Source organism: Triturus cristatus, chromosome 12 (assembly GCF_964204655.1).
Source record: "Triturus cristatus chromosome 12, aTriCri1.1, whole genome shotgun sequence".
NCBI lineage: Eukaryota > Metazoa > Chordata > Amphibia > Caudata > Salamandridae > Triturus > Triturus cristatus.
In genome coordinates, this window is record NC_140595.1 from 657,597,397 (window position 1) to 657,624,612 (window position 27,216).

Sequence of the window (27,216 nt, forward strand, 5' to 3'; positions counted from 1 at the left end):
GACAGCTCACACTGCTCCCCGGTGCAGACTGCTCACCGTGCCCCCCAGTACCGACTGCCCCCCGTTACACTGTTCGAGACAGCTGTCGGGCTTCCCCGGGACACACTGGTACAGACTGTCTCCAGCGCTCTCTAGCACAGGTTGCGGTAGAGTGCTTTGCTGCCCTGTGCGGACAAAAAGCGCTGTGGGAGAGCCGTGTTATTAAAACGACCTGTCAAATATCACGTGGCTCGTAACACAAGTAAGGGCTGAGAGGAAGCCAGGGGTGAGAAACCCGGGGGAGGAGCGTCTTGGAAAATGCTAAATCGAATTGCAAAATGTCTCGTGGGAGCCCTGTGTGCATTATTAGGGAAGCGAGTGTAGATGGATAGAAGAATCCTCAAGGCGCTATCCTTTCCTCGGCGGGTGTGAGGCAGGGGAGGGGTGGCCAGGGACTGTCAAACAGCTTGTGATCCGCGGCAGGGCTGGGAAGGCAGGCGCCCGCCACCTGATACCAACTACTGAGCCGTGAAATGACCCCGGCCCCGCAGTAAGTAACTTCACACCCGCCTCCTCCCCCGCCCTGCTCTTAAATAACACACGTCTCTACTTAGGGAGGGAGGGGGCGCCAGGGGGAGGTCGGGTACCGCTGACACCGAGAGCAGTGTGAGAAGAACAACTTACAACCGACCCTCCCCCGGCTCACACTCCTGGCTTGCAATTACAAACGACGAACAAGGGAGCGCAGCCGGCTGAATGTAAACACAGCCCCGGTGGGGGCCCCGTGGCCTACAGGGATGGGGGCGCCGGTCCTTACCTGGCAGGTAGTACACGGGGGGCTTCAGTCCGAACATGGTGCGAGGTCACTGTTCCATGGCTACCAGAGAATGAGACGGGAGACCCCCAATTCACACCGCATCAGCCTGTCCTCCTGAGAGGTGGGGGCAGCACTGAGGAGCAGGGGCCTGAGGGGGGGGGGGGGGGGGGGGTCCAGGATCGGCTTTAGACGTAGAATAAGAGGGGTTCCAGCTTGTACTCCATTCACTCCCGAGGGGTGTCAGTCGATTTCGTTCTGAGACAGGGGTTCCATGTTTTGGATGGGGGTGGGGGGGGCGTGGAGGGGTCCCAGCTTTCCTTTATCCTTTGGTTTGACGCCTCAGAAGCTCGCACACATCCATGGGGGGCGCAAGACCCTATCGGACCAGAGAATCGTCCCCCTGGGGATTTTCCACGAAATTTCAAACTTCTGCTTCGGGGGCTACCGGCCTTCTGCCTAAGGAGAGGGGTCCCGGCCTTCTGCACCTCACTCCTCCTCTTCGTGTGAAGCTGACCTCACCTCGCTTCCCCTAAAACTGGAGGGTGGGGTGGCGCGTGCACTTGTCAGATGAGGTGCAGCCCTCCCCGGGGGGCTGCTGGCCTTGGTGCCCTGCTCCTGGGGTGGTGAGTGGTTCGCAGAATCCAAATGTGGGGCACCCCAGATGCACTGTTCCTCAGGGGCTAGATCCTGGCTGGGAGGCTGGTCCAAGTGCCATGGTACGTAGGAGAAGCTGACAGCAGATGGGGGTCGTCTAGCTGCCCTGGTGTTCAGAGAGATGATACAACGTGCCTTGGTCCTCAACGAGAAGGGGGGGGGGGGGGTGTAAGATCGATCTAACAAGCCTTGGCCCTAAGGGGGACTGGTCCAGGTGTCTTGGTACTCCGGGAGCTGGGTCCAAATGTCGTGTTCCTCAGGGGGAGATCCAACGAGCGCTGGTCCTCAGATTGGCTGCTCCAGGTGCCTTGGTCCCGAGGGGGGGTTGTTGGGAGGGTGGCCCACTTCTTTTCCACGGGGAGTTCAGCGGAACCTCCTCCCTTCTAGAGGTGGGTGCAGCCGACCCGGTCCTCATGAGGTCGCAGTTCTCTCTTCTTTTAGGGGTGGGGCGTTCCAAGTGACCTGCTCTTCAGGGGTCGCAGCTCTCCTTCCGGGCGCGCTGCAGCTGTTCGGTTTCCCAGGGGTGCTCTCAGCCCTCTTCCTCCTTGAAGGCGCTTCCTCGGAGGTCGCAGCCCCCCAGTCCAAGGTGTGCAGATCCTCAGCTGACCCCACTTCCGCCCGCGCCGTGAGAGCCGGCCCCCTTCCTCCTGAGGTGAACACACGCACAGGACCCGGCTGACAGCTCCCGAGCTGCTGCTTCTCTCCCTCGGTCCCAGCCCTGACTCAGAGGCTAGAGCGGGAGGGAGGGGAGGAGAAACCACCGCCACCCCCAGGCTACACTAACACCACACACGGCGGGGGGAGGGGCCGCTCGGAAGAAGCGCCCCCACCCCCATCAATTTTTATGCGAGAATCATTGTCGGTAAATTGGAAAATCTGGCCGACTGACAGCAGATCTGTCTGCCCTAATGAAGGAGGCTCACACCGAGACAGCTGCCTGGAGGCTGGCTGGGAGCACCCATGGGGGTCTGTGATCCTGTGAGAGGGGGATAGGAACACCCTGGGAGTCTGCAATCCTGAAAGAGGGGGCTCTGATGCTGTCAGAGGGGGGCACCCAGGGGGTCTGGCATCTTGTAAGAGGGGGCTGTGTCACCCATTGGGGTCTGTGATCATGTGAGAGGGGACTGTAATCGACCATGGGGGTCTGCGATTCTGTAAGAGGGGTCTCTGATGCTGTAAGAGGGGATTGTGAGCACTCTGGGGGGGGGGGGTCTGTGATCCTCAGACGGGGCTGTGAGCACCCCAGGAGTCTGCGATCCTGTAAAAGGGGGCTGTGAACAACCAGGGGGTCTGAGATCCTGTAAGAGGGGTCTGTAAGCACGGGGGGGGGTCAGTGATCCTGTAAGACGGGTCTCTGCTCCTGTAAGAGGGGGCTGTGATCACCCATGGGGTCTGCAATCCTGTAAGAGGAGGATGTGAACATCCTTGGAGTCCGCGATCCTGTAAGAGGGGGTTGTGATCACCCATGGGGGTCTCTGATCCTGTAAGAGGGGGCTGTGAGCACGGGGGGGGGGGGTGTATGTGATTCTGTGAGAGAAGCTGTGAGCACCCAGGGGGTCTGTGATCCTGTAAGAGGGGGCTGTGAGCACCCGGGGGTCTGGGATCTTGTAAGAGGGGGCTGTGAACACCCAGGGCTCTGTGATCCTGTAAGAAGCGGCTGTGAGCACACGAGGGGGGGGGGGGTGTATGTGATTCTGTAGATAAAGGCTGTGGGCACTCAGGAGTGTCTGTGATCTTGTAAGAGGGGGCTGTGAGCACCCAGGTGGGTTTATGATCCGGTGAGAAGGGTCTTTCAGAATTCTGTGGAAGAGTGTACGCTTGAGGGACTGGGGCACCTAGGGGGTGTGAGCACCCGGGGGGGGGGGGGCTGTGATCCTGTAAGAGGGGGCTGTGAGCAGTCTGCGGAAGAGTGAAAGCAAGGGGCCTGGGGCTGTCTGTGATCATGTGAAATGGGTCTGTGATCCTGTAAGTGGGGGATGTGTGTACTCTGTGAAAGAGGGAAAGCATGAGGTGCTGGGGCACCCGGGGGGCTGTGATCCTGTAAGAGGGGGCTGAGAGCACCTAGGGGGCAAATGTGATCCTGTAATAGGGGGCTGGGAGCACCCAAGGGGCATCCGTGATCCTGTAAGAGGAGGCTCTTAGCACCATGCAGCAGAGTGGTAGAAACGGGAGCAGTGAGCATTGAGAGTGGGGGTTGTGATCCTGTAAGAGGGGGGGGGGTGAGCACCAGGGGGTCTGTGATCTGTAAGAGGGGGCTATGAGCCGTCTGCCGAAGAGTAAAAGCAAGAGGGGCTGTGAGCACCCAGATGGGGCTGTAAACACTCATGGGGGTCTGTGATCTTGTAAGAGGGGGCTGTGAGCACGAGGTGGTCTGTGATCTTGTAAGAAGGGTCTGTGAGCACCCAGGTGGGTCTTTGGTCCTGTAAGAGGAGGCTCTTAGCACCCTGCGGGAAAGTGGTAGAAACGAGAGCTGTGAGCACCGAGAGTGGGGGGTTGTGATCCTGTAAGAGGGGGCTGTGAGCACCCGGGTGTCTGTAATTCTGCAAGAGGGGGCTATGGGCACGGGAGGGGTGGTGATCCTTTAACAGGGGTCTGTGAGGAGCGGGGGTCTGTGATCCTGTAAGAGGGGGCTGTGAGTACGGGGCTATGTGATCATGTAAGAGGGGGTCTGTGAGTACCGGGGCTGGTCTGTGATCATGTAGGAGAGGGCTGTGAGCACCCGAGAGTCTGTGGTCCTGCAAGAGGGGGCTGTGAGCACGGGGGTGACCCTGTAAGAGGGGCTGTGATCACCCATGGGGGTCTGCAATCCTGTAAGAGGGGGCTGTGATCACCCATGGGGGTCTGAATCAGTAAGAAAGGGCTGTGAGCACCCGGGGGTCTGTGATCCTGTAAGAAGGGCCTCTGATCCTGTAAGAGGGGGCTGTGAGCACCGGGGGTATGTGATCCTGTGAGAGGAGCTGTGAGCACCCGGGGGTCTGGGATCCTGTAAGAGGGGGCTGTGAACACCCATGGCTCTGTGATCCTGTAAGAAGGGGCTGTGAGCACATTGGGGGGGGGGGGATGTGATCCTGTAGAAGAAGGGTGTGGGCACTCAGGAGTGTCTGTGATCTTGTAAGAGGAGGCTGTGAGCACCCAGGTGGGTCTATGATCCTGTGAGGAGGGTCTTTCAGAATTCTGTGGAAGAGTTTACGTTTGAGGGCCTGTGGCACCTAGGGGGTGTGAGCACACAGGGGAGGTCTGTTATCCTGTAAGAGGGGGCTGGGCTGGGAGCAGTCTGCGGAAGAGTGAAAAAACAAGAGGGGCTTGGGGGTGTCTGTGATCATGTGAAATGGGTCTGTCATCCTGTAAGTGGGGGATGTGTGTACTCTGTGAAAGAGGGAAAGCGTGAGGTGCTGGGGCACCCGGGGGGGGGGGAGCTGTGATCCTGTAATAGGGGGCTGGGAGCACCCAAGGGTCATCTGTGATCCTGTAAGAGGGGGCTCTTAGCGCCATGCAGCAGAGTGGTAGAAATGGGAGCAGTGAGAGTGGGGGTTGTGATCCTGTAAGAGGGGGTGTGTGAGCACCAGGGGGTCTGTGATCTGTAAGAGGGGGCTATGAGCCGTCTGCCGAAGAGTAAAGGCAAGAGGGGCTGTGAGCACCCAGATGGGGCTGTAAACACTCATGGGGGTCTGTAATCTTGTAAGAGGGGGCTGTGAGCACGAGGTGGTATGTGATCCTGTAAGAAGGGTCTGTGAGCACCCAGGATGGTCTGTGATCCTGTAAGAGGAGGTTCTTAGCAGACTGCGGAAAAGTTGTAGAAACGAGAGCTGTGAGCACCGAGAGTGGGGGTTGTGATCCTGTAAGTGGGGGCTGTGAGCACCAGGGGGTCTGTTGTCTGTAAGAGGGGGCTATGAGCAGTCTGCCGAAGAGTGAAAGCAAGAGAGTCTGTGAGCACTAGATGGGGCTGTAAACAGCCATGGGGGTCTGTGATTCTGCAAGAGGGAGCTATGGGCACCGGAGGGGTGGTGATCCTTTAACAGGGGTCTGTGAGCAGCGGGGGTCTGTGATCCTGTAAGAGGGGGCTGTGAATACGGGGGGGTGTGATCATGTAAGAGGGGTCTGTGAGTACCGGGGCTGGTCTGTGATCATGTAGGATAGGGCTGTGAGCAGCGGGGGGTCTGTGATCCTGTAAGAGGGGGCTGTCTGTAATCACTCTGCAGGATGTGAGTACCTTCAAGACTGAGACGGCTCTAAGCACTCTTGAGACGCCTGTGTCTGTAAGCACTCTGCAGGAGGCGAACCACACAGAAGGTGAGAGCCTGCAAGAGGGGCCTGTAAGAACCACCCTGAAGGTGAGAGCCTGCAAGAGGGGCCTGTAAGAACCACGCAGAAGGTGAGAACCTGCGTGAGGTGCTTGTAAGAATCACGCAGAAGGTGAGGTGCCTGTAAGAATCACGCAGAAGGTGAGAGCCTGCAAATAGGGGCCTGTAAGAATCACGCAGAAGGTGAGGAGCCTGCAAGAACCACGCAGAAGGTGAAAGCCTGCAAAGAGGGGCCTGTAAGAATCCCGCAGAAGGTGAGGAGCCAGCAAGAACCACGCAGAAGGTGAGAACCTGCGTGAGGTGTCTGTAAGAACCACGCAGAAGGTGAGGAGCCTGCAAGAGGGGCCTGTAAGAACCACCCTGAAGGGGAGGAACCTGCAAGAGGAGCTTTGAGAACCCAAGGGGAGGTGATGGGGCGCACGGAGGTCTGTAAGAACCACACAGAAGACGAGAACATCCCAGGAGATGGCTTTATAGACTCTCGGGTGGGCGAGAGTCTGCAAGGGTGGTCTGTAAGCGCTTTAGTGGGCATGATGCAAATCTTAAACGTGCAGGGTTGTGTGGCACGAGGACGTGAACATACAGTGGAGGCACGCTGCATCCCTGAGGGGTGGAGGGAAACTGCCTTTACCACGAAGCATTTTCTACGCATAACGTTTACAACGATACACTTACCTCGTAAACGTCTTCACAACGCGTAATGCTTCAACGACCATCTTCACCACGCAAGCAACGTCATCACGGAACAACGTCATCCTAATCCGAAAAAAAGCATCAGTCCGTTTTCAGTGTCGGCGGAGACCTGCGGAAAAAGGAAAAAAAAAAGAAGAAAGGGGGCTTGGGGGGGGTCTCCCCCCCCAAAAAAAAGAAAAAGCGGAGTAAAGGTGAAAACGAGGTAACGGCAAAGCGTGGAAAACACATTCCGTTGTAACGCATGCGTGGTAAAAGCATGCGTTGCAACGGAATGCGTAGTAACGACATATATTCAGGGGTGGAGTGTCTACAGGAAGTTAGCAGCAAGCCCTGTCTGGAGGTGAAGTTCGCAGGAAGATGAGGCGGCAGCAGGAGGGACTAGTAAATTACCTGCAGGGTCAAGCTATCCAGCAGCAGGGACAGGCGTGCTGGAAGGAGGTGGTGCTGTGAGCTTGTAGTAGAGGTCTGAGCTGATGTGTGGGGTGCTAGTCTTCACAGTGGCGTAACGAAAGTTGAAGGGGCCCCCCTGCAAGGTACACAGAGGGCCCCCCTCTCCGGATTTAATCCGGAGCTCTCTGGCGTGAGTACAGTGCTGAGCCCCCCCCCCCTGCACTGCGGGGGATGTGGGGGCCTGTGTTACGCCCCTGAGTCTTCAGCAGATCAGAGTGCACAGGGGCTGTGAGAGTACAGGTGTGAGGTTGTGAGTGAGCCAGTAGGCGGTAGGTTTGTACAAGAAGACTGGAGCCGTGCAGGCACTGTGGGTGCTAGCAGGTGCCTTCAGCCTTGCACTATGTAAGACAGATGCCAGCTTACAGGAGGAGGCTCGGGGAGGCATGGCCTTCAGGGTGCAGCGGGGGGACGATGCGCGCGGGGGGGGGCAGGGAAGGGATGCTTGAACGTGCACGGTTCTGTCCCAATCAGCTCCTTCCACCGTCCATAGGAAAACTGCACAAGAGAACACTGGGAGTCAGGTATCTTTCACGGCCGGTAGCCATTTATTTCTGGCGCGTGGCTATCAGTAGTGCAGCAGGTGCAGTGCCACTGGGGCCCGTAGCCTCAAAATGGCTTTATTTTAGCGTTGAACGGGGTTGGGTGGGCCTCACTTGTTTTCACTGGGGTTCCTGACACCTTTGCTACGTCACTGGTTTAATTTCTCAGTAAGTCCGTGAATGCAGACATGAGACAGGGATATACCAACTACATCTGGGTACCCTGCAGAAGAGGGCCTTCAACACCTCCCCACAACGATTGTTGCCGAGTATAACACCAGCTTGATTTCATGGGGCCTGCAAGATTAGGATCAACTATAGGAACCCACAATGGCTCAGTGAGCTGAACGCGCCCAGATGGAGCGTGCGGTGGTTGGGCAGGTCAAGAGTTCGATTACTCGCAGGTCCAGAACTGTAACGAACACCTGTTATTTACAGCTGTTTTAAAACATCATACGTGTGCTTTATGGAACCCGCCAGACAGCTATATTGCCACCCAGAGCGTTTGAGAAAATAGCATATGTAATGGCAGTGCCTTGGGATTCTCTTCAAGGTAAAATCGACGCTTTTGTTTATAGCTCCTTGCGCACCCGGACATGGCGCTATAGCGTTCAGTGTGCGAACATGGAGTCGGTGAATCCCGGATTTTACATTGCCAGGGAGCTGCTAATTACAGGGTGGATCTCAGCACACCTCAGACAGCCCACTGCTTCCGCGCCGCTCCCAGGGGAGACAGAGACGCCCTGCGCGGGGCCTTGGCACGCGGAGGACGTGCTGCGTGACTGCCGGAGGGAGACCGCTTGACGCACAATGCGTCTGAGAGTGCTGCTGAAGACTCCCTATTCAGACACACAGGGGGCGGGGCGTCTGCTGGAGAGCCCCTCCCTACAGCGCCCTCAGGGTTCGAGGGCGCCCGAGAAAACCAGCTGGGAGGTCTTGGGGTGTCGGAATATTTATTTAAGGCGCTGTGTAGCACAGACTCCATCACGACGACTTTACAGGGCTTTCCATTGGAGCGACTCGAGGCAGAGGAGAGCCTATTGCCATGACACACACACACACTTAAATTTAGAAGTAAAAGAAAGGGTCCAGGGCACGATGTACGAAGGGGTTCGCCTCATGTCCGATGGAATGTTATTCCAGGTCTTGGGCGCTGCCCCAGACAGTCAGTGTGGGCTTTAGCTCTGTTGCCCCTTTTGTGAAATTCATTTTTGGCGCCCTCCCTCCTCCGCGGATCCCCTCACTACCATCGGAAACGAGCATTGGCATAGCCAATAGGGCTCGCCTTTGAGGCCTTATAAGTGTTTAGCCAGAGCTATTGACTTTGTCAATGTCTTTAAGCTGTGCTGTAGAGGAGTGTGGCTGCTGTGCAGCTTGCTGAAAAGTTTTAATAAAAAAGTGTCAGAAGCATTTTTGTTAACTTATATATGACCAGGAAGGCATTATGTACAACGGAACAACCATATTAAAAAAAGTATTTACAATAAAAAATGTCCTCAGTTTTCTTTTGTTCTTGCAATGCTGGCAACGTTTTTCTGCCTATTCAAATGGTTGTTTGTTAAAGCTTTTTTTTGAGGGGGCATAAACAATCGGAAGGTTGGGAACTAGTACCTGTATTATAACACTAGCAGTGGCCAGACGCTAGGGGAGAATCAACAGATGCCAGATTCCAAGAGCAGGCTTAGGTGGTGCTGAGGGATGCTGAGGTGGTAGTGGTGGTGGTGACTGGTGCGGAGACGATGCTGAGGTGATGCTGAATGATACTCAGGTCTTGCTGAGTGATGATGATGATGTGGTGGTGTACTAGTGCAAAGGCGATGCTGAGTGATACTGATGTGGTGCTGAGTGATGCTGTGGTGGTGCTGAGTGATATTGTTGTGGTGCTGAGTGATGCTGTGGTGGTGCTGAGTGATATTGTTGTGGCGCTGAGTGATGCTGTGGTGACCCTGAGTGATGCTGTGGTGGCCCTGAGTGATGCTGTGGTGGCGCTGAGTGATGCTGTGGTGGCGCTGAGTGATGCTGTGGTGGCGCTGAGTGATGCTGTGGTGGCGCTGAGTGATGCTGTGGTGACGCTGAGTGATGCTGTGGTGACGCTGAGTGATGCTGTGGTGGTGCTGAGTGATGCTGTGGTGGCGCTGAGTGATGCTGTGGTGACGCTGAGTGATGCTGTGGTGACGCTGAGTGATGCTGTGCTGGTGCTGAGTGAGGCTGTGATGGCGCTGAGTTCGTTACACTGTGCTTAAAAACAGTTGTGGAAGGGGAACTGATTTCCGTGTGAAGCGCTATAATGCCCTTGGTTCAAGTTTGCGCTATAATTATGCGGGACAGGCAAGCGGGTGTGGCCTAATGTAATGTAATCGGACAATATCAGGTGAAAGCACTACGTAGTCACAGCTCAGGGAGTGCTTCTTCATAGGACAAATCTCCTAATATCACACCCGTTGCGACTAGGGCTGCGGATGTTAGAACTGGGTAACTAGATTAGAATCTTGGCTCAGGGGCAGCATCTTGTGATTCCGTGCAAATTGCTTCGTTACACTGTGCTTAAAAACTGTTGTGTAAGGGGAGCTGATTCCTGTGTGAAGCGCTATAATGCCCTTGGTCCAAGTTTGCGCTATAATTATGCGAGACAGGCAAGTGGATGTGGCCTAATGTAATGTAATCGGACAATATTAGGTGAAAGCACTAAGCCTGGGAGTTGTGTGAGCGCGCTAAAAGAAAAAAAAACACGCGAGTGGTGCGCTCGCGCGGCAAAAGTGAAAGCAGCTACAGCATCCCATGAGTGTAAGGGTGCCCGCGAGCGAGAGAGGAAAGCCAGATGGTGCCTGTGTGCGTGCCCACGCGCATAACCGCAAAATTTAGCCCACAAGCAAAAGCTTGTGGTTGGATTTCTGAAGCCCACTCACTAAATGTCTCTCCAGGGCAGCACATGCGCTGGCTCAGGCGAGACCTAAAAAGCACCCCTCATCTCGCCATAGCCCCTTTCTCACATACATTTAATTTGTTTTAAAGCGCTGTGTTAAAATTCATGAAAGATTACAATACACTGGTAAAAGCTGACTTTACTAATAAGCATGTATATCTACCCAAACAAACCTTTTTCAGCAACACTAGGAATGGATAACAAATGACTGAGGAAAAAGCATAACTTCCTAACCTATTTTATGCAGTTTGCATGCAGCTCTTAGATGATGGTTCCCAACAGTCACTGTTCTGCATTAGGGTTGTGTCTTAAGAACTGCTGTAAGAGGGATATCCGAGACAAAAGCAGTAGTCCACTTATCTAGCCACATAAAATACAGATCTGTGATCTGCAGAGTATGCGTCCTTCGCAGCAGGTATTAACCCTCTGTGCTGCTTTATGGTGAGGCAAAACTGCTCCTAGACAAAATTCTGATCTCTCTTTCTAGCAGGAACATTAATCACAAGAGCTCGCTTGACATTTTTATTGCTGCTTGAAAACTGGTCGGACAAGAAACTTTTCAACAGGTGTTTTTAAATTGTAACTTACTGCTAAACACAGGCTCCTGAGGTCAGCACCAGGCACTGATTTTGAGGGCGGCACGCGGCAGCACTTCACCCTTTCACTTCACTAGCACCCCTCTTCCCCGCCCTTACCTGCACGCATTGGCCGTCACTGGGTGCCAAACTGCAGGACCGCCTCGGGCAGCAAAACTGCTAGCTACGCCACTGTCCCCAGGTCAGCGCCCAATGCAGTTGCACCGGTCCTACTGCCCTAAATCCGGCACTTTGCATTATGGATCTTGTACTTTGAGTTTGTAGAAGGATGAGTGTGGTCCCAGAATGCATATGAAAACGCCTGCAATGGACGAGCTAGTGGTGCCTTGACCATGAGAGCAATGCGGGCATACATGGCTCAACTACAGCGCTTTCAGAAGTGCCCTGACACTACTCACCAGAGGCTAACACCCAATGGACTGCTTTAACAATACCAGAGTTTCACTGGAACAGACCTGTCTGGAAAATCTCCACATTGCCTCCTGCTATGGACTGCAGAATGTTCAGAGCTACTAAGTTTCCGCAGGCCCGGATCATAGTAGCTCACCCAGTACAGAATTTCACTTTGCATTCTGGAACTTGTAGTCCTGATGTTATAATGGGATCCATTACACATCCTACAGGGCAAACAAACAAACCTGGACTGGAGGAGCTATTCTGGCATGGACCTGGAAAATGTGAGTGCTCTGTATATGTTACACATACATATGGCTATGTCTGGTTTATGCATCCATTTGGGGTGGAGCCAGAGGCATTTTAAGGCATGGGCAAAGTAGGCTTTGGCGCAGGGCCCCAGCCTCTCAAGGGGCCCCCCTTATAAAGCCAACTCTGTTCTACAGAGTCTTGCCCTGATGACTTTGAATACTTATTAAACAGATTGTTTTAAACACCTTCTCCTTTAATTTATTTTTAATTTGGGTGATGTGTGAGAGTCTCTCTATTACAAACATTTTGTGGAGAAATGTTGTGTTTCTGTTTCATGGAACATCCATAAAAAAGTTTTAGATGCAAACAGGACCTTACATATGAGAAATGGGAGGGAGTCTAGATTATTTGCACTAATATTAGTGAGCTGCTGCTGTGTTACAATATTGAAAACATACATCACTAGCCCTGAATATAGTTGTAAACATACTTAGAATTTGGACAAGTGTGCTTGTGTACTGTCAGCGACCAGGCCACAGAGGGCATGAAACAGCTGAAATTGGAACATAAATTGAAAGCTGTCCCGAACAGGGGCCCCCAAAATATGTTTGGCCCAGGGCCCCCAAATCCTTAAGATGTCCCTGGGTGGAGCAAAGGTTTGAGGCGTCTGCTGCAGAGGACTGGCTGTTTTCCACACAAATTAAATGTATGATCAGACAAAAGGTAAAGCAATCTGTTTGTTAAGACCATACAATAAATGTATATTATTGGGAACAGAGCCTCAGCTCCTCTGACTAGGATGCTTTCTGAAGGGATGGGGGTAGTGTTTGAGATGGGCTGCAGTTATGAATGAACACCCTTTATGTGTTTGCTGCTTCCCACACCTTTAAAACCGCCTGGGAGCCCGCAGCAGAATTCAACGCCTACTAGTGACAACATAACAACATACCATATTGTGAAACTGAAAGACACCTGGCCAGACCGGCAGGAATGGGATGGGCCATGCATAGGCAGACCAGCAGGGCAGGACATATAGATCGGGGTGGGGCAGGACTGCCTAACACGGGAATGGGCGGAATTCCACATTCTTTAGATACTGGAGAAAGGGCTTTCAGAAACTGGGGCAGAACCTCACACCCATACAAGACACCCAGTCCCAGTGAAGCAAAGTCCTAAAGTGAACATTGGTACCTTGGACATTTCTGCCTTTTTTGCTGGTTGACCTGATCTTGACACATTTTAGCCTCTGCCCAAATTTCTTATGTACAAATTCTGTGTCCGAGAAATAAAAATTGTATCCCCTCTTCTATTTGACGTATTCAATACAGCTCTAGCAACACAACGCTATTCATATCCCTAACAGAACATATCCGGAGGCTTTTGTGCCTTGTTTTACCAAGGGTTGGGTGAACAGTCGCGTGGCATTGCCTAATTCTGTGCTCTGCCTCCAGACCTTTTTCATTATAATGGTAAATTGATGCAATGCGTTGTGCTACCTGAGAGTCAGTGCCGTGTCTTAATAAACAACCTCTCTGTCCTGATAACCTCTCTAGACTCCTACAAATCTGAGTTTGATACTAATTTTTCCTGCATTATTTCAGCGACGTACCACCCTCTTCACATCACATTTAAAGCATGCAACATTTCTACTCAACATTTCCACAATAGCTCTCATCCAACACATCATAACTCTGACATTATAGCATGAGATAGGTTGATTCCCCTTCACAGCTGCTCCCAGCTACTGATTTTTAATTTCTCCCATTGACCCTAACCTACTGTGGCTCAAAGTTCCTGGAAGATTACTTTCCTGGAACCTGGTTCTTTTGCTTCTCTGTATGTTTACGATGTGATATTTTCTAGTAAGTAAATTAAGAGCTATTTCTTTCAATATAAAAGTCTCTGTGTGTTTATGGTTGACTCATGGCTTATTGTATTGCTGTGGCGTCCTCTATCTAACTCGGCTCCGAGTGCCTTTGCAGAGCAGGGGGCATTTGTTGCTCTACTGCCCGATGGAGTCCTCATATGATATCCTTGAAGCCATCCCGACAAGTCAACCTACGCTGCGTGCCCGACGAGTAATATCATCCTAGCCTTTCTCACCAAACACTGCATTTCAAAGGGTAGTTCCTGGGTGTCCAGTCTCACCTGAGCGCCTGAGAGTCTGCAGCTCTATACTGAACTGACTCCATGTGCAAGGTCTGAGCTCAAAAGCGTGAAAATGTATAAAGCCTGAGAGGCAAACATGTCTCCATCTCCTGTAAGGAGTGTGACATGCTTCGTTACTGTTCCCACCTGGCTGCAGTAAAAAGGTGCAAGGTACAGCCTTGGTTCCTAATGGTTATAGTAACTATGTGCTATGCCCAAACCCGGTCTCTCCAGTATAGTAGTAGTTCTTATGCACAGCATTCAGTAATGTGCACCCTGTACCCTGGCTCCCCATTGGCTGTATTAAATTTGTCCTGTACTGCTCTCAGGGGTAGGTTAGGTGCTAGACCCAACACAAGTGTGCTACTTATGCACCACTCCCAGCTGTTCTCTCAAGTGTGCTACTTATGCACCACTCCCAGCTGTTCTCTCAAGTGTGCTACTTATGCACCACTCCCAGCTGTTCTCTCAAGTGAGCGGGTTCACTGATGAGTCCTAGTTCCCTATTGACTTAGGTGGGAAAGTGCAGTGCGGAGCCCTGGTTTCTTACTGGCTATGGTAAGAAAATGACACGTCCGCCAATAGTTTCCCATTGGCTGCAGCAGAGATAAGCCACTGCCAACTTTATCTCCCCATTGGCTGCAGTAAAAATGTGCCACGGCCAGCCCTAGAACCCCGTAGGGTTTGGTGAGAACGTGCCACTCGGCAGGCATCGTACCTGCATTTTATGGCACAGTCACGGCGTGTTTAATTGGCATCCTTTCACAGAACCCTAGCTCGCTGGGTTGCACTTGCAACGCTGGTAATTAATATTAAATCCTCATCTACAGTATATGCTAATGCCGTGAGCCATAAAAATTAATTTGCAAACATGTCATTACACATCAGCTATACAGGCAATAAACCTGTAATTACGGGCAATACTGGATGGCATACAAAGATAGGTGTGCCCTGCCAGTCTGCTGGCATTGGGTGAAGTGCTACCGGAGGACTGCTCGATGCAATGAATCATTCGAGTTTAGGGTGTGCTGCTGTTGTCCTTTTTATTGGGGGGGGGGGGGGGCAACAATAGGGTTGGTTCTAATTATAGCTAAAAAAACGAATAAAATCTATAATTTCTCAATTTTTCACCCGGCCAGTTTTCTGGTCTCATCATCCCATATGACCTCTTGCTCACGGCCCGATTACTATTTTCGATTGTGATCGAAGACAGATTCATCTCAGTTCTTATTTATTCAGGTAGTTTTAGATTGTGCACCAATTTGTTGCATTTTGACCACATTCTAGTCAATTTAAAACACTGAATCACATGGTTTACCTGCAGCTTTTTTACTTCTCATAGTTCCCAAGTCCACAGGGTCAGGCTAAAGTGAACATATCCATGATCAGGTGTTGGTGGTGGTGCTTTTAGGTTGCGTTACGGCGAGGTATGGGTGGTACGGTAAGTCTGCAAGGCTTACAGTACCATCGCTGATTGATGTCTTCTGGGTTTACCTGTTCCCTGGACCGTGGGACGGCCCATTGGTCCAGAGTGATTCTTGGAGCATGTTCAACTACTCTGCTTGTTGTGATTTTGGAAACTTTCCTTGATTTTTCTTTTCCCTGAGCCTCTGTCTGTGAATCATGTTGAAAGACATGGTCTTGGGTTCCAGGCTGATTTGCCAAGTGTATGGCAGTGTTTGGAGGTAGTTGGGATTCATTTCCATAGTTAGGATTCATTTCCCAGAGGGCCTTGTGGAGCTGCAGGCAACTTTGAATTTGGTTTCTTGTAGCTCTGATTGCCTTCATCCATATAGGTTTTGTGATAGTGTTTCTTGAGGCCAACACTCAACATGCCAGTTTTGCTCCGCAGTCTTTGTAGCCACTACATTTTTTTGCAGGCATTTCTTACGACCATGATGTTGCAGTCGCCCACGAGTGCACAAATTGGGGAGCTGGGATGGTGACCCTGAGCATGTTCAGTTGTTTGTTTGAGCTTTTGAGCTCAGTGTTAGCTCGAGCCAAAAAAGATATGTAGGAATCTGAGCAAACTTCCAGATTCTTCAATTTTTGTTTGGGGTTCACAAAATCTACCAGGGAGAGGAGTCACATACCAATCTTTCCAAGCCAAACCCACCTCAAAAAGCATATAAACCACAGGAAACTGTAGTTAATTCCAGTACAATGGGCCAGCTCCTTCCTCTCTAGTAGGGCTCTATAGAGGAAATGGGGTTGGTGACTCCTAGTGGAGAAGACACTGATGCCTGTTCAAGTTTACAATGGAAGGCGAATGCTTACGCTCCATCAGACACTAGTGTTACCCAATGCGACAAAATTGACGTCAAAGTGAGGAAAACAATTCTTTATGTTTTCCCTTTGGTTAAATTTTAAAGCTAGGGTGTCAAAAGAGTAAAGTACACACAAATGTTAATTAAAAAAACTACAATAAACAAATACTTAAAAATACTTCCAAATATATATGAAAAAATAAGTTAATTAGAGTACACCAGATGAGGCTAAAAATGTAGGTGCGCTTCGCAGTTTATTTTGTAAACATTAGTAGAAATTGTATGGAGTCCAATTGGCAATCTATAATAAATATTCCGGTAGGCAGCCCAGAAAAGGATTTATTTGCTCTTTTATTAATTTTGGTATATCCCACAAGAGACCTTTTCGTCCTATTTCTATTTGGCCAGCTGAATTTTCTGGTGAAGCTAGTTTAATTAATTTGTACACTATTGAGCACAACTGAAGCGGAAATCTAATCTTCAAAGAAAGCCAGTGAACTCCTTTGAGTCTGTATGAGAGGGTTATAACATCTGGCAGCAAATATTGAACATGTGGCAGTAGGTAATGCCACCTTGAAGAGAGCCATAGAGGATACCTGGAACACCAGCGGCTGTGGCATTCCCAGAGTCCTCAATGAACAACGCCAAAGTCTGAACGCAGCTCGCCTGGGGGAAAAATGTTTCTTTTCTTCTCACGGTGAGGGAAATTGGAAGGTTGTTGATTAAAATAATAGATTTATAAGTTTAGAGATGGTTGGGCTGGACACAGATGCCGAGACACCAGGATAGCTAAGCTTTAATAGGCAAATTTAGTTTTTTTCCTGTTCAAAGCTTGTCACCATTCAAGACAGATTTCTTATGGAATCATGAGTACTGAGATATTTTCAATATGTCGAAGTATCCTGATCCCGGGTAATATTTGTCAGAATGAGCCATATGGCCCAAGCTGTGAAGCAAACCATCTCCTTTATCTGCGGAGCGATCCTACATCCGTTCCTTCTCCTACCTCACAGCCAAAGCCTGGAACACCCTCCACATCCGGCAATCTTCCACACTGCTCCAGTTCAGAAAGGATCTCCAGACCTGGATTTTCGGATGATCCCAGCACTCCATGGAGCCGCCCACCTCTCCCCCAGCGCCTTGAGACCTTCACGGGTGCGTTGTTGCGCTGTACCAACCTCTGATTGAATGATTGATTGACCAGAGAGTTTCCTTTCCCAAGCAGCAAATACTTTAAATGACGACATTTCCCCTCTGATGATTTCACCTTTAGAGACAAACAGGTTGGAAACCCAATTGTAGTAGCTCCGTTGGTGTTTGTCTGAGTGTTTTATGTGGACTCAACGAGCCTGTGTGTGGAATACATTTAGGTAACATCCATCAGCTACAGAAGAATCCAGGGTACTGGGTATGCAAACAGCACTGACTTCATTGGCTTTAAATTTCAAACACAGTTGGGTAACATTCGTCACCTACAGAGAAAACAAGTGCTCTGATACAGTATGGACCCCATTGGCGCACTGTTTGGAACGCAAACCCTGTTAAATATTGCATGGATGCACACCTGACCGAGATCTTGAAGTCCAAGGAATTGTATTGCTGGCATGCACGAGATTGTAACCTCTTTGAATTAAATATTTATGTAAAAAACATACTGCTAAAATGATCCAGACTCCATTGGGGCGACGATGTGGCCTTGTGCTGTGGCTTGATCTTGTTTTAATCTTACTCTTCCAAATTGATATCCCTATATGACCTGTGGATAGATAAAAGGTATAGAAATGTATCTTTCTTTGGCAGGAAGTTCCTGTTCCCCTAAGGCACCCCTTCAATCCCATGTTCAAAATGTTCAGCACCAAGGACAAATCCGGACCTATCCGTGATGTGGCACTTTCACACATAGTGTCTTCGTGCAAGGAAGCTGTCGTTATTTTAAAAGGTTTTTCTTCTACTAGATGCATGCTCATCAAAGCAAATGCACATGGTGCTTAAACCACTAGATGCATGTCAATCACGGCCATTATAGAAGATATAAATGGAATAAATATCGTGTTAGACCTTGTAAACACTATAATTAAGGCTCCCTGTTTTCCGTTTTTACTGATTTTTACAGAAAACATTTCTTTTCTTATCTGTATTTATTTTTAAATGTGGATAAAAACGGAAATTGGGTTGCTTTTTGAATAATTCCAAATTGTGTCTGCCAGGACTGCCAGGCCAATAGATGTGTGGATTGATCGATAAAGGGTTAAAAAGAAAGGAATTTTAGTAATGAGGCTTTACAGCAGTAAATAGGCACAAGGTTGATACTGAATTTTTTATATTTTCATATAAGTTCACGGATTTATCTTCTGCGGGTGTTTCCAGCACTAAAACCTGGCAGACATTCATGCATGAGGGCAGATTTATTGGTGAAATAAATATGGAAATATACTAATTTCAGCTTCATTTTTCCACAAAACCCAAAATAGATATGGATAAATACAGATAAAATTAGCAAAAAATAAATATGGATAAATACAGACGGAAATGGCATAAAAATAGATACCATAAAACCGGGAGCCCTAACTATAATTGATATTGACTTACCATCAGCGTTCTACAGATATTTAAATTCCAAAAATATTTCTTTCTGATTTTATCTAGCACTGAATGATGGCACGAACGAAAAATTCCAACAATTTGGTACCTAAATTAAAGGTTTTGATTAGTGGGACATCGACAAATCCCTGAATATGAAAGCTAATAGCTTCATTGGCAAGTCTAGCAAAGTGCAATACTAGCTGCATTCAAACTGTTTAAAAAACTGTCCTGAAGAAGGTGAACAATCATTCATCCACCGAAACGCAGCGCCGACTTATCTGTTTGCTTGTAATGATGTATTTTAATATGTATTTTAATATGACATGTTTTTAAATTTCTGTCGATTTTTTAATAAACTGTACATGTTTTAAATAAGTATATTACTAGTTCTCTGTTGCTTTGACTCAATAATATTGTTTTGTATTCTATAAGCATGATCTATTATTCCCTTTAAAACCCAATGTTGTATAGAAATTTCATTATTGAATGTGTTGAATAGGGACCCTTTGTGTGTTTTCTAATAAGCACTTTCACACATACCACTGTCCACTTTTTCCCCCAGATACATATATTGGACGCACTCTGAGGAGCCAGCATGAATGACTTTCATGTGGAATTCTTGTCTCTAATGGCCCTTCCTCTTTTTGTATTATGCACCGTGTAGTTGTGTATTGCATTGCAGTTAATCTGCTGCATAACAGTTGCAACTGGTCCTTGGTTTGGCAGCGCGGATTATCAGGCCTCAGTGTCTTATACTTATTGTACTTGTTCATAAAGTGAAACAATCCTTCACATCTTGATTCAAGTCCCAGTCAAGACAGCGAGAGTTGCTTCAAATGAAACCGACCACAGAACAAACCCCACTCATTTTCTTCTATCTGCAGAACAAGGCCCAGATCAGCAAGTCATTTCCCTTAAAAGCTCTTCGTGTGGTAGGGTTACAGACTACAAACTAATGGCACTGCGCCATTACTACGTACTGTAAGTAAGTGTTATTTTTTTTTTTTGCGGAGTTTTATATAGCGCAAACTTGACCCGAACGTATCGGGTATCAGAGCGCTTTACACTGCACCAGTTGCGTTACATAAGGACACATTCAGTTTTGTTAGGCACGGGGAGATTAAGTGATTTGCCCAGAATCACAGGATGTTCAGCGTCATTGCCGAGACTCGAACCCAGTTCCCCAAATTCGAAGTCGACCGCCCTAGCCGTTAGGCCAACTCCTCTCCCCTATTTAATTTAATCTTAAAAACAAACAAGGCTGAGCTTCAATACATATTATGTGTTATAATGTATTCCATCTCAGAATAAATACATCACTATTGTGGTGTGAAGGAACGTATACACTCCCGCTGTTGATGCTGCTCAGCAGTCATTACAATGACAGCGCTTTACATCCCTTTAGCTACAATCAACTCTCTGGGTTAGTAAACCCTCCCTGTCAGAGAACATTTTAGTACTCTGTGTTTGGGATAAGTCTGCAAAATGTGTTAATTAAAAAAAATGTGATAATAGAAAAATCTGGCAAGTAGATGATCTCGCTGAAAAAGAAACATATTCATTTTTAGTAAACTTTGGAAGGTTCCCGTACACAGTCGCATGAATAACGCTAAGATACTCCAAGAAGCAGATCTTAGAATTGGGGGTGTGTGAAGAATTCCGCTCTGCCAGCAGAGTTTGTGGAGTTTTTGCCCACTCCGCACTCCATGCGGAGCGTGGAGTTCTGAAATGCTCCGCAAAGTGACGTGGAGCAGAGTTTTTTTCTCTCGAGCAGCTTGACAACGGTAAATGGTGAGCACTTGCGAGAAAGAATCATGCACTAGACTTCCTCCCTGCAAGATTTCTCAACGCAGACGGTCGCGGCAGATCGCCACCATTCGCATTGAGAAATCTGCCACTCGCGTTGAGCTGTTTTTACAGTGCAGGACAAAACTACTGGCACTGAAAATCACTGCGAGCAGCGTGACTTAACAGACTCCACTGCTGGTGGAAATCCGCCGAGATTTTCAGGCACTTCGCAGAGTTCCATGGAGTAAAACTCTGCAAACTCCACCCAGGCCTACTTAGATAGTGATCCTGAGAAACTGAAAGCAGAGGTTCTTCAATTGTACCTAAACATGAAGCTGAGCTTCTCAGCAGTTTTTGAAATGTCATTGTCACGTCTTAGGAGGTGAGGACTTCTGGCTAGTACATCCATGAAGCTTAGGAAAAGATGGTTACACCCTTTGTTTCGTAGTCCCCCCTCAGGCTGAGTTAATGTATCATCATAAGTTTCCCATATTTGTCCTCACCCAAACTCCTTACCCTATGGTATTTTGTCAGCACACCTTCTCAACAGACACCCACTGTACAACTCCCCACCCTGCCCTGTTTTAGCACACATAGACATCCATGCACTATATTCTAACCCAGCGAACTTCTCACTCTGTCTTACAGTGTCAGCACATCATCTCCATAGATATCCGCTGTACTGTTCAATCACCCCTTCGCCCTGTGTTACTGCGTCAGGACATCTTCTCAATAGAAGTCCAATGTCCTTCCTATAGACATCCCTGCACCCTGCCTATAGACATCCCCTGAGAGTAGGCCTCATTTACAATTAGTTTTGTGTCAGCACAACTTATTTATAAACACTGCACTGTAGACTGACTTAATATATGAGCACGCCTTACCCATAACCATTTCCACACCAAACCGTCAACTCGAGTCACCTTGTCGGCACAAAGTGTTAATTGTCAGCACATCTTCCTCATATACAGCCCTTCAGAGGTATTGTGTCAGCACACCTCCCCCACAGGTATACACTTACTACACCACATGTTAGTGTGTCAGCACACCTCTCCCATAGGTACTCCACCTCTTCCCTCATGTTTTATTGTGGCAGCACATCTCCCTCATAATTGTACACCTCCTCCATCGTGTGTTACTGTGTCAGCACACCTCCCCCATAGGTTTACCACCTCTTCCCTCATGTGTTATTGTCAGCACGCCATTCCCATAGGAATCCCTTCTCCACTATCCAGTGTTATTGTCAGCATACCTTTTTCATAGACCGCTCTATTCCCCATCCTGTGTTATTATGTCAGCACACCTTCCCCATAGACATCCTTACTCCCCGAGTCCGTGTTATTGTGCAAGAACACCTCGCTCATAGGTATCCCTCCTCCTCCATGTGTTATTGTGTCAGCACACCTCCCCGATAGGTATCCCTCCTCCTCCATCCTGTTTTAGTGTCAGCACACCTTCCCCATGGAGAGCCCTATTCCTCATCCTGTGTTACTGTGTCCGCACACCTGCCCCACAGGTATCCCTCGTCCCCCATCTTGTTTTATTGCATCAGCACACCTCCCCCACAGTACCCCACCTCTTTCATCTTGTGTTATTGTGTCAGAACACCTCCCCCACAGGTACCCCCACCTCCTGTGTTCCGTGTTGTGTCAGCACACCTCCACCACAGGTATCCCTCCTCCCCCATCTTGTTTTATTGCATCAGCACACCTCCCCCACAGTACCCCACCTCCTCCATCTTGTGGTATTGTGTCAGCACACCTACCCACAGGTACCCCTGCCCCCTCCATCGTGTTATTGTGTCAGCACACCTCCCCTAAAGGTATCCCTCCTCCTCCATCCTGTATTATTGTGTCACTACAGCCCCCCCACACACACAAGTACCCCACCTCCTGTGTCCCGTGTTGTGTCAGCACACCACCCCCACAGGTACCCCACCTCCTCCATCTTGTGTTATTGTGTCAGCACACCTCCCCCACAGGTACCCCACCTCCCCCATCTTGTGTTATTGTGTCAGCACACCTCCCCCACAGGTACCCCACCCCCTCCATCTTGTGTTATTGTGTCAGCACACATCCCCCACAGGTACCCCACCCCCTCCATCTTGTGTTATTGTGTCAGCACACCTCCCCCACAGGTAGCCCGCCTCCTCCATCTTGTGTTATTGTGTCAGCACACCTCCCCCCCACAGGTACCCCACCTCCTCCATCTTTTAATTGTGTCAGCACACCTCCCCCACAGGTACCCCACCCGCTCCATCTTGTGTTATTGTGTCAGCACACCTTCCCCACAGGTACCCCACCCCCTCCATCTTGTGTTATTGTGTTAGTACACCTCCCCCACAGGTACCCCACCTCTTCCATCTTGTGTTATTGTGTCAGAACACCTCCCCCACAGGTACCCCACCTCCTGTGTTCCGTGTTGTGTCAGCACACCACCCCCACAGGTATCCCTCCTCCCCCATCTTGTTTTATTGCATCAGCACACCTCCCCCACAGTACCCCACCTCCTCCATCTTGTGTTATTGTGTCAGCACTCCTCCCCCACTGGTACCCCACCTCCTCCATCTTGTGTTATTGTGTCAGCACTCCTCCCCCACTTGTACCCCACCTCTTCCAGCTTGTGTTATTGTGTCAGCACACCTCCCCCACAGGTACCCCACCTCCCCCATCTTGTGGTATTGTGTCAGCACACCTTCCCCACAGGTACCCCACCCCCTCCATCTTGTGTTCCTTCCCCAGAGGTACCTCACTCCTCCATCTTATGTTATTGTGTCAGCACCCCTTCTAAATAGGTACCCCACCTCCTCCATCTTGTGTTATTGTGTCAGCACACCTCCCCCACAGGTACCCCACCTCCTCCATTTTGTGTTATTATGTCAGCACTGCTTCCCCACAGGTACCCCACCTCCCCCATCTTGTGTCATTGTGTCAGCACACCTTCCCCACAGACTTCTCTCGCACTGCACAGCTGGCCGCCTCTCCTCCTGCAGATCAGGTTCCCAGAGCTTTCATCTCAGGCCTCCTGCCACATAATAAAAGAGGAAATCATGAATGATTCTGGCATTAATAAGTGAGGAGCTAATCAGGCGGGTCCTTGAGGCAGAAGGGAAAACAAGGCACGAGAGAGGGGGGAAGCGGCACGCTCCAGGATACACACTCCAGGGTGTGCGCCCCACGGTACCACCACAACCCGGAAACAGAGCGCGGCGGAGAGTGGGAGTCTGACGCCCCCCAGTCAACCCCACAGCTGATTAACTGGGCCTAAAGAGGAGGTGTTGTTCGCCTGGAGGGGGCTCTCGGCCTCATGAATAAAACTCTCCGACAACCACGACGCCTCCTGACAAGCGCCAGATTGAACAAAGCGCTCACACAAAATCTATTTTTAATCCTCTCCCGGTTTATTGATCCCAGCATTACCAGTTCCTTTTCCAATCAAGGCGGCCAGTGTTATTGATGGCCCGCAAGGCGGCGGGGCTTATTCAGAAGGGGGGCTAGGGCGCCCATGCAGTGCTTTGTGCCTGCGCCTAGGCACTAGGTGAGCATACAGTTAAGGGAGGAATGGCTCACAGACGTGGCATCACCAAGTAAATACAGGGTACCCAGACGTCATGTTTTCCTTTTAGAAATCACAATACCGTGTCGATGTGGTTCAAATGGCGGCCAAAGCGACAGCTCCTAGAGTGGAACTGAGAGGTAAATGAAAGGCCAGCGCTAGATCCGGGGTTTTGCTGTGACGTGGAGCCATATGGTCACTCCAGAAGGGATTGAAAAGTATCTAGTCAAAATCCACTGCTAACACCACCACCAGTGAACCCTCTGAAGAGTCATGTGGACACGGGCACCTGGGGGTTCGGGAAGCCTGCAGAAGAGATGCAGGACAGGGCCGGACAGGACTCTCATTCTACCGGGCATTTCCCCGATTGTCTGGGACCCTTGCAGGCCGGTTTTGAAAGCCCAGAGATACTCATGGTGCCTCTTCCGTTTTCCCAGCTCCCTGAGGTTAATCGCAGTAGGCATAGGAAGGCTTAAAGAGAGAGAGAGCAAGGAAGGGAAGGGGGCGCAAGAGAGAAAGTGACTAGCTGGGGAAAGAGAGGAGAAAAGGAGGGAGAATAGATGGGAAGGGAGAGATAGAGGGAGGAAACGAAGGGAGTGGGATGGTTTGAGCATTTTTTCCAAGGCTGCTTTTGGTTCCTCAGACCAGCCCCGCCAAAAGAAACCATGAAGGCCCTTAGTAGCCCGCAAGGGACCCTCAGTGGCCTGCAAAAGTCCCTGGATGACATTTTGCCCCCACCTGCCAAGACTTAGCAGAACATGTGAGGACAAACATGTGTCAGTGACAGGGGCACAACACAGGCCCCCTCAGCCCCCGTGGTGCGGGGGGTGCTCAAGCTGCAGGGGGCCTCCTCAGCACAGTACTCTGGCATGAGAGTTCCAGGTTAAATCCAGAGCGGGGGCTACTCCATGTACCTTGCAGGGGGGGGGGACTCAACTTTTGCTACGCCACTAGTCAGTGAGGGAGCAGAAGAACATGTGAAGGAGACTGCAAGGAACCATAAGGAATTTTTGAGGAAGACTGTGCCTGCAATCTGTGGTGGCCATTACAGAAACCATGAGGGACCCTGAGAAGCTTGGAGGTTTCGAGGGCCGCAAGGATGCCAGCAGTGGAATCTGAAGAATTTCAGGAGCCGCTGGTTAGTATGCTAGGGGCTCGAGGAGCCTGGGAGCACCTTGAGAATTCAATGGATCCCAAGAAGTTGGTGTTAAATGCAACACCCAGAGAGTTTAAAGGTGGTCATAATGAGTGTGTGAAGGACCCTGGGAAGCCTACCTTTCACTAGGAGACTGGGAGCAAACTCTGGGGCAATGCCAGCAAACGTTTACAAGTCCTCATAGGGATACAAACTGGTGCCTGGACATGGTCCGGGGCTCTCCAATATTACCTGATGTAGAAACCAAAACAAATACATCTGTGCCTCCTTAGAAGTCAAGAGCAATCTTGGACTGTGTGAGTCAGAAGCCAATACGCCAACATTGCCCAGCAGCCAATATGAGCTCTCTTAAGAGACTGCCAAAGCAGACGTTTTTGGGCAAAGGCAAAACAAGCCTTGGCAGCCAACAGCCAGCGTGTGCATCATCCACCAAAGGCAAAAATGTGGCTGATCTGCCAGGAGGTAACACGTGCATTTTTTCTATGAGTGAAACGGGTCTCTCCAGCCAGCAGCCAATCAGGCATGGACTATAGTGATGCAGGAGACAAGTTTTCAGCACCAGCTCAGTCTGTTCACAGAGGACACAGATTCCCTGATAACATGTACATCTTCAAGGTATGTAGATGTGGAGTTAAGAATAGTAAATCTATACTTACCTATGTTATGTGTATTTGTAAAGCCTCCTATCACCTATCCAGGTGCTGAGCAGTAATGCATGCCCGGCCCTGACTGGCGTAGGTTGGTTAAATAAAACGTCAGGTCCCCAATTTCTTGCAGAAAAGGAGGCTCTGATGTGAAATTGGAGGCCATTCCACACTTGAGGAGCAACAATTCCCGGAACTATCTAGCTCAGAAACTGGTACTCTCGGCTGGTAATAGAGCCTCCAGAAGTTCCAAGAATCTTCTGCTGAAACCACGTTTTGCCAAGAAAAAAACATACAACCGGTCCTTCTCTGGAACGTCTCTCAGGACCTGGAATGCTTTGCCTACAGAAACAAGACTGAACCAGTCCACTGCTTCCTTCAACAAAGAAGTGAAAGCGATTCTCATGGCGAAATTCAGGTGAATTATTTACCTACGACTGGACGTTAATCACTAGTAGGTATTAGCGAGCACTGTATTTAATTACGAGTTTGCATTATGGTGCACCCTATTTCTGAATCACCTACAATTGTATTTTTTCTATGCTTATACTTGTTGTCCAACATATGACATGTAAAGCGCTCTGATACCCGTAAGGGACTTGTCCGCGCTATATAAAACCTTCAAGTAAGTAAATGTAAGAGAACGCCTGTCCTCCTGATCTGGCTCTGTGTATGACTGGGATTTGACGAGTACAAGTCCTGCGGAGCGGAGGTGTCTGGGTATTTCACGTAAGTCGATGCAACAGTTCAGGTAGATAGGGCCTAAGTTACGTAGTGCCTTGAATGTGGGTATGAGGAATTTGAAACGAGTGTGTTTGTGTATCGGGAGTCAGTGGAGCTCCCGGAAGTGTGGTGTGATTTGAGTTTTGTGTGGGATGTTGAAGACGAGTCTGGCTGACCTACGTATACTTGCCTTGTCAGTATTTCAATCATTAATATTTGTTCTATGATATTTTAATAGCACCATATTTAAACTTTATATTCTGACAGACAGCCTATGGGACAGGATCTTTGTTGGCCGAGCCCCACAAAGTTCTAAATGGGCAAACGTTTATACAGTCACAATGAGCCAAAAGTCCAAGATGGGGTTCTCAACCAGCAGCAGTTCCAAATTGTAGGTGGCCAACCATTACGGAAACAGAGTATATTCAGGGGTTTATTCAGAGATATTGACTTGGTGGGAATACTTGGCTATTCCACCCTTAAGCCATTCATCTGAAAAATAACTTATTTTAAGGGTATAGCATTTATAAAAGAGGTAAAGAGGGCTATGATCATGCACGAGCCCTCTAGTTGAGAAGCACAAGACAGAAGATGTATCCCTCCAGGTAATTCCTACCACTCAATCCGGAAAAAAGGAAGATTGTTTTTATAAAAGCAGTGCTTAATTGTAAAAACAAATATATATATATATATATATATATAAGTAAATACAGAAGCCCAAGGTTTTCCAAAAAAGCCCTGCCCCTGGCGATTGC

General features: G+C 49.4%; 1 protein-coding gene across 7 annotated transcripts in view; it reads right to left on the reverse strand.

Moving 5' to 3' along the window:
- GSE1 (Gse1 coiled-coil protein) overlaps window positions 1-27,216 on the reverse strand; it is a 1,027,427-nt gene that overhangs the window by 231,664 nt on the left and 768,547 nt on the right. Inside the window, exon 1 of one of the 7 annotated variants that reach the window (XM_085639745.1) lies at window positions 797-2,173. The exons of the other annotated variants lie outside the window; for them this stretch is intronic. Within the exon in view, the coding sequence (XP_085495871.1) occupies window positions 797-833 (37 nt within the window). The 5' untranslated portion in view covers window positions 834-2,173. Of the gene's footprint in view, window positions 1-796; window positions 2,174-27,216 lie in introns of those variants that run through there. 7 annotated transcript variants of the gene reach the window in all.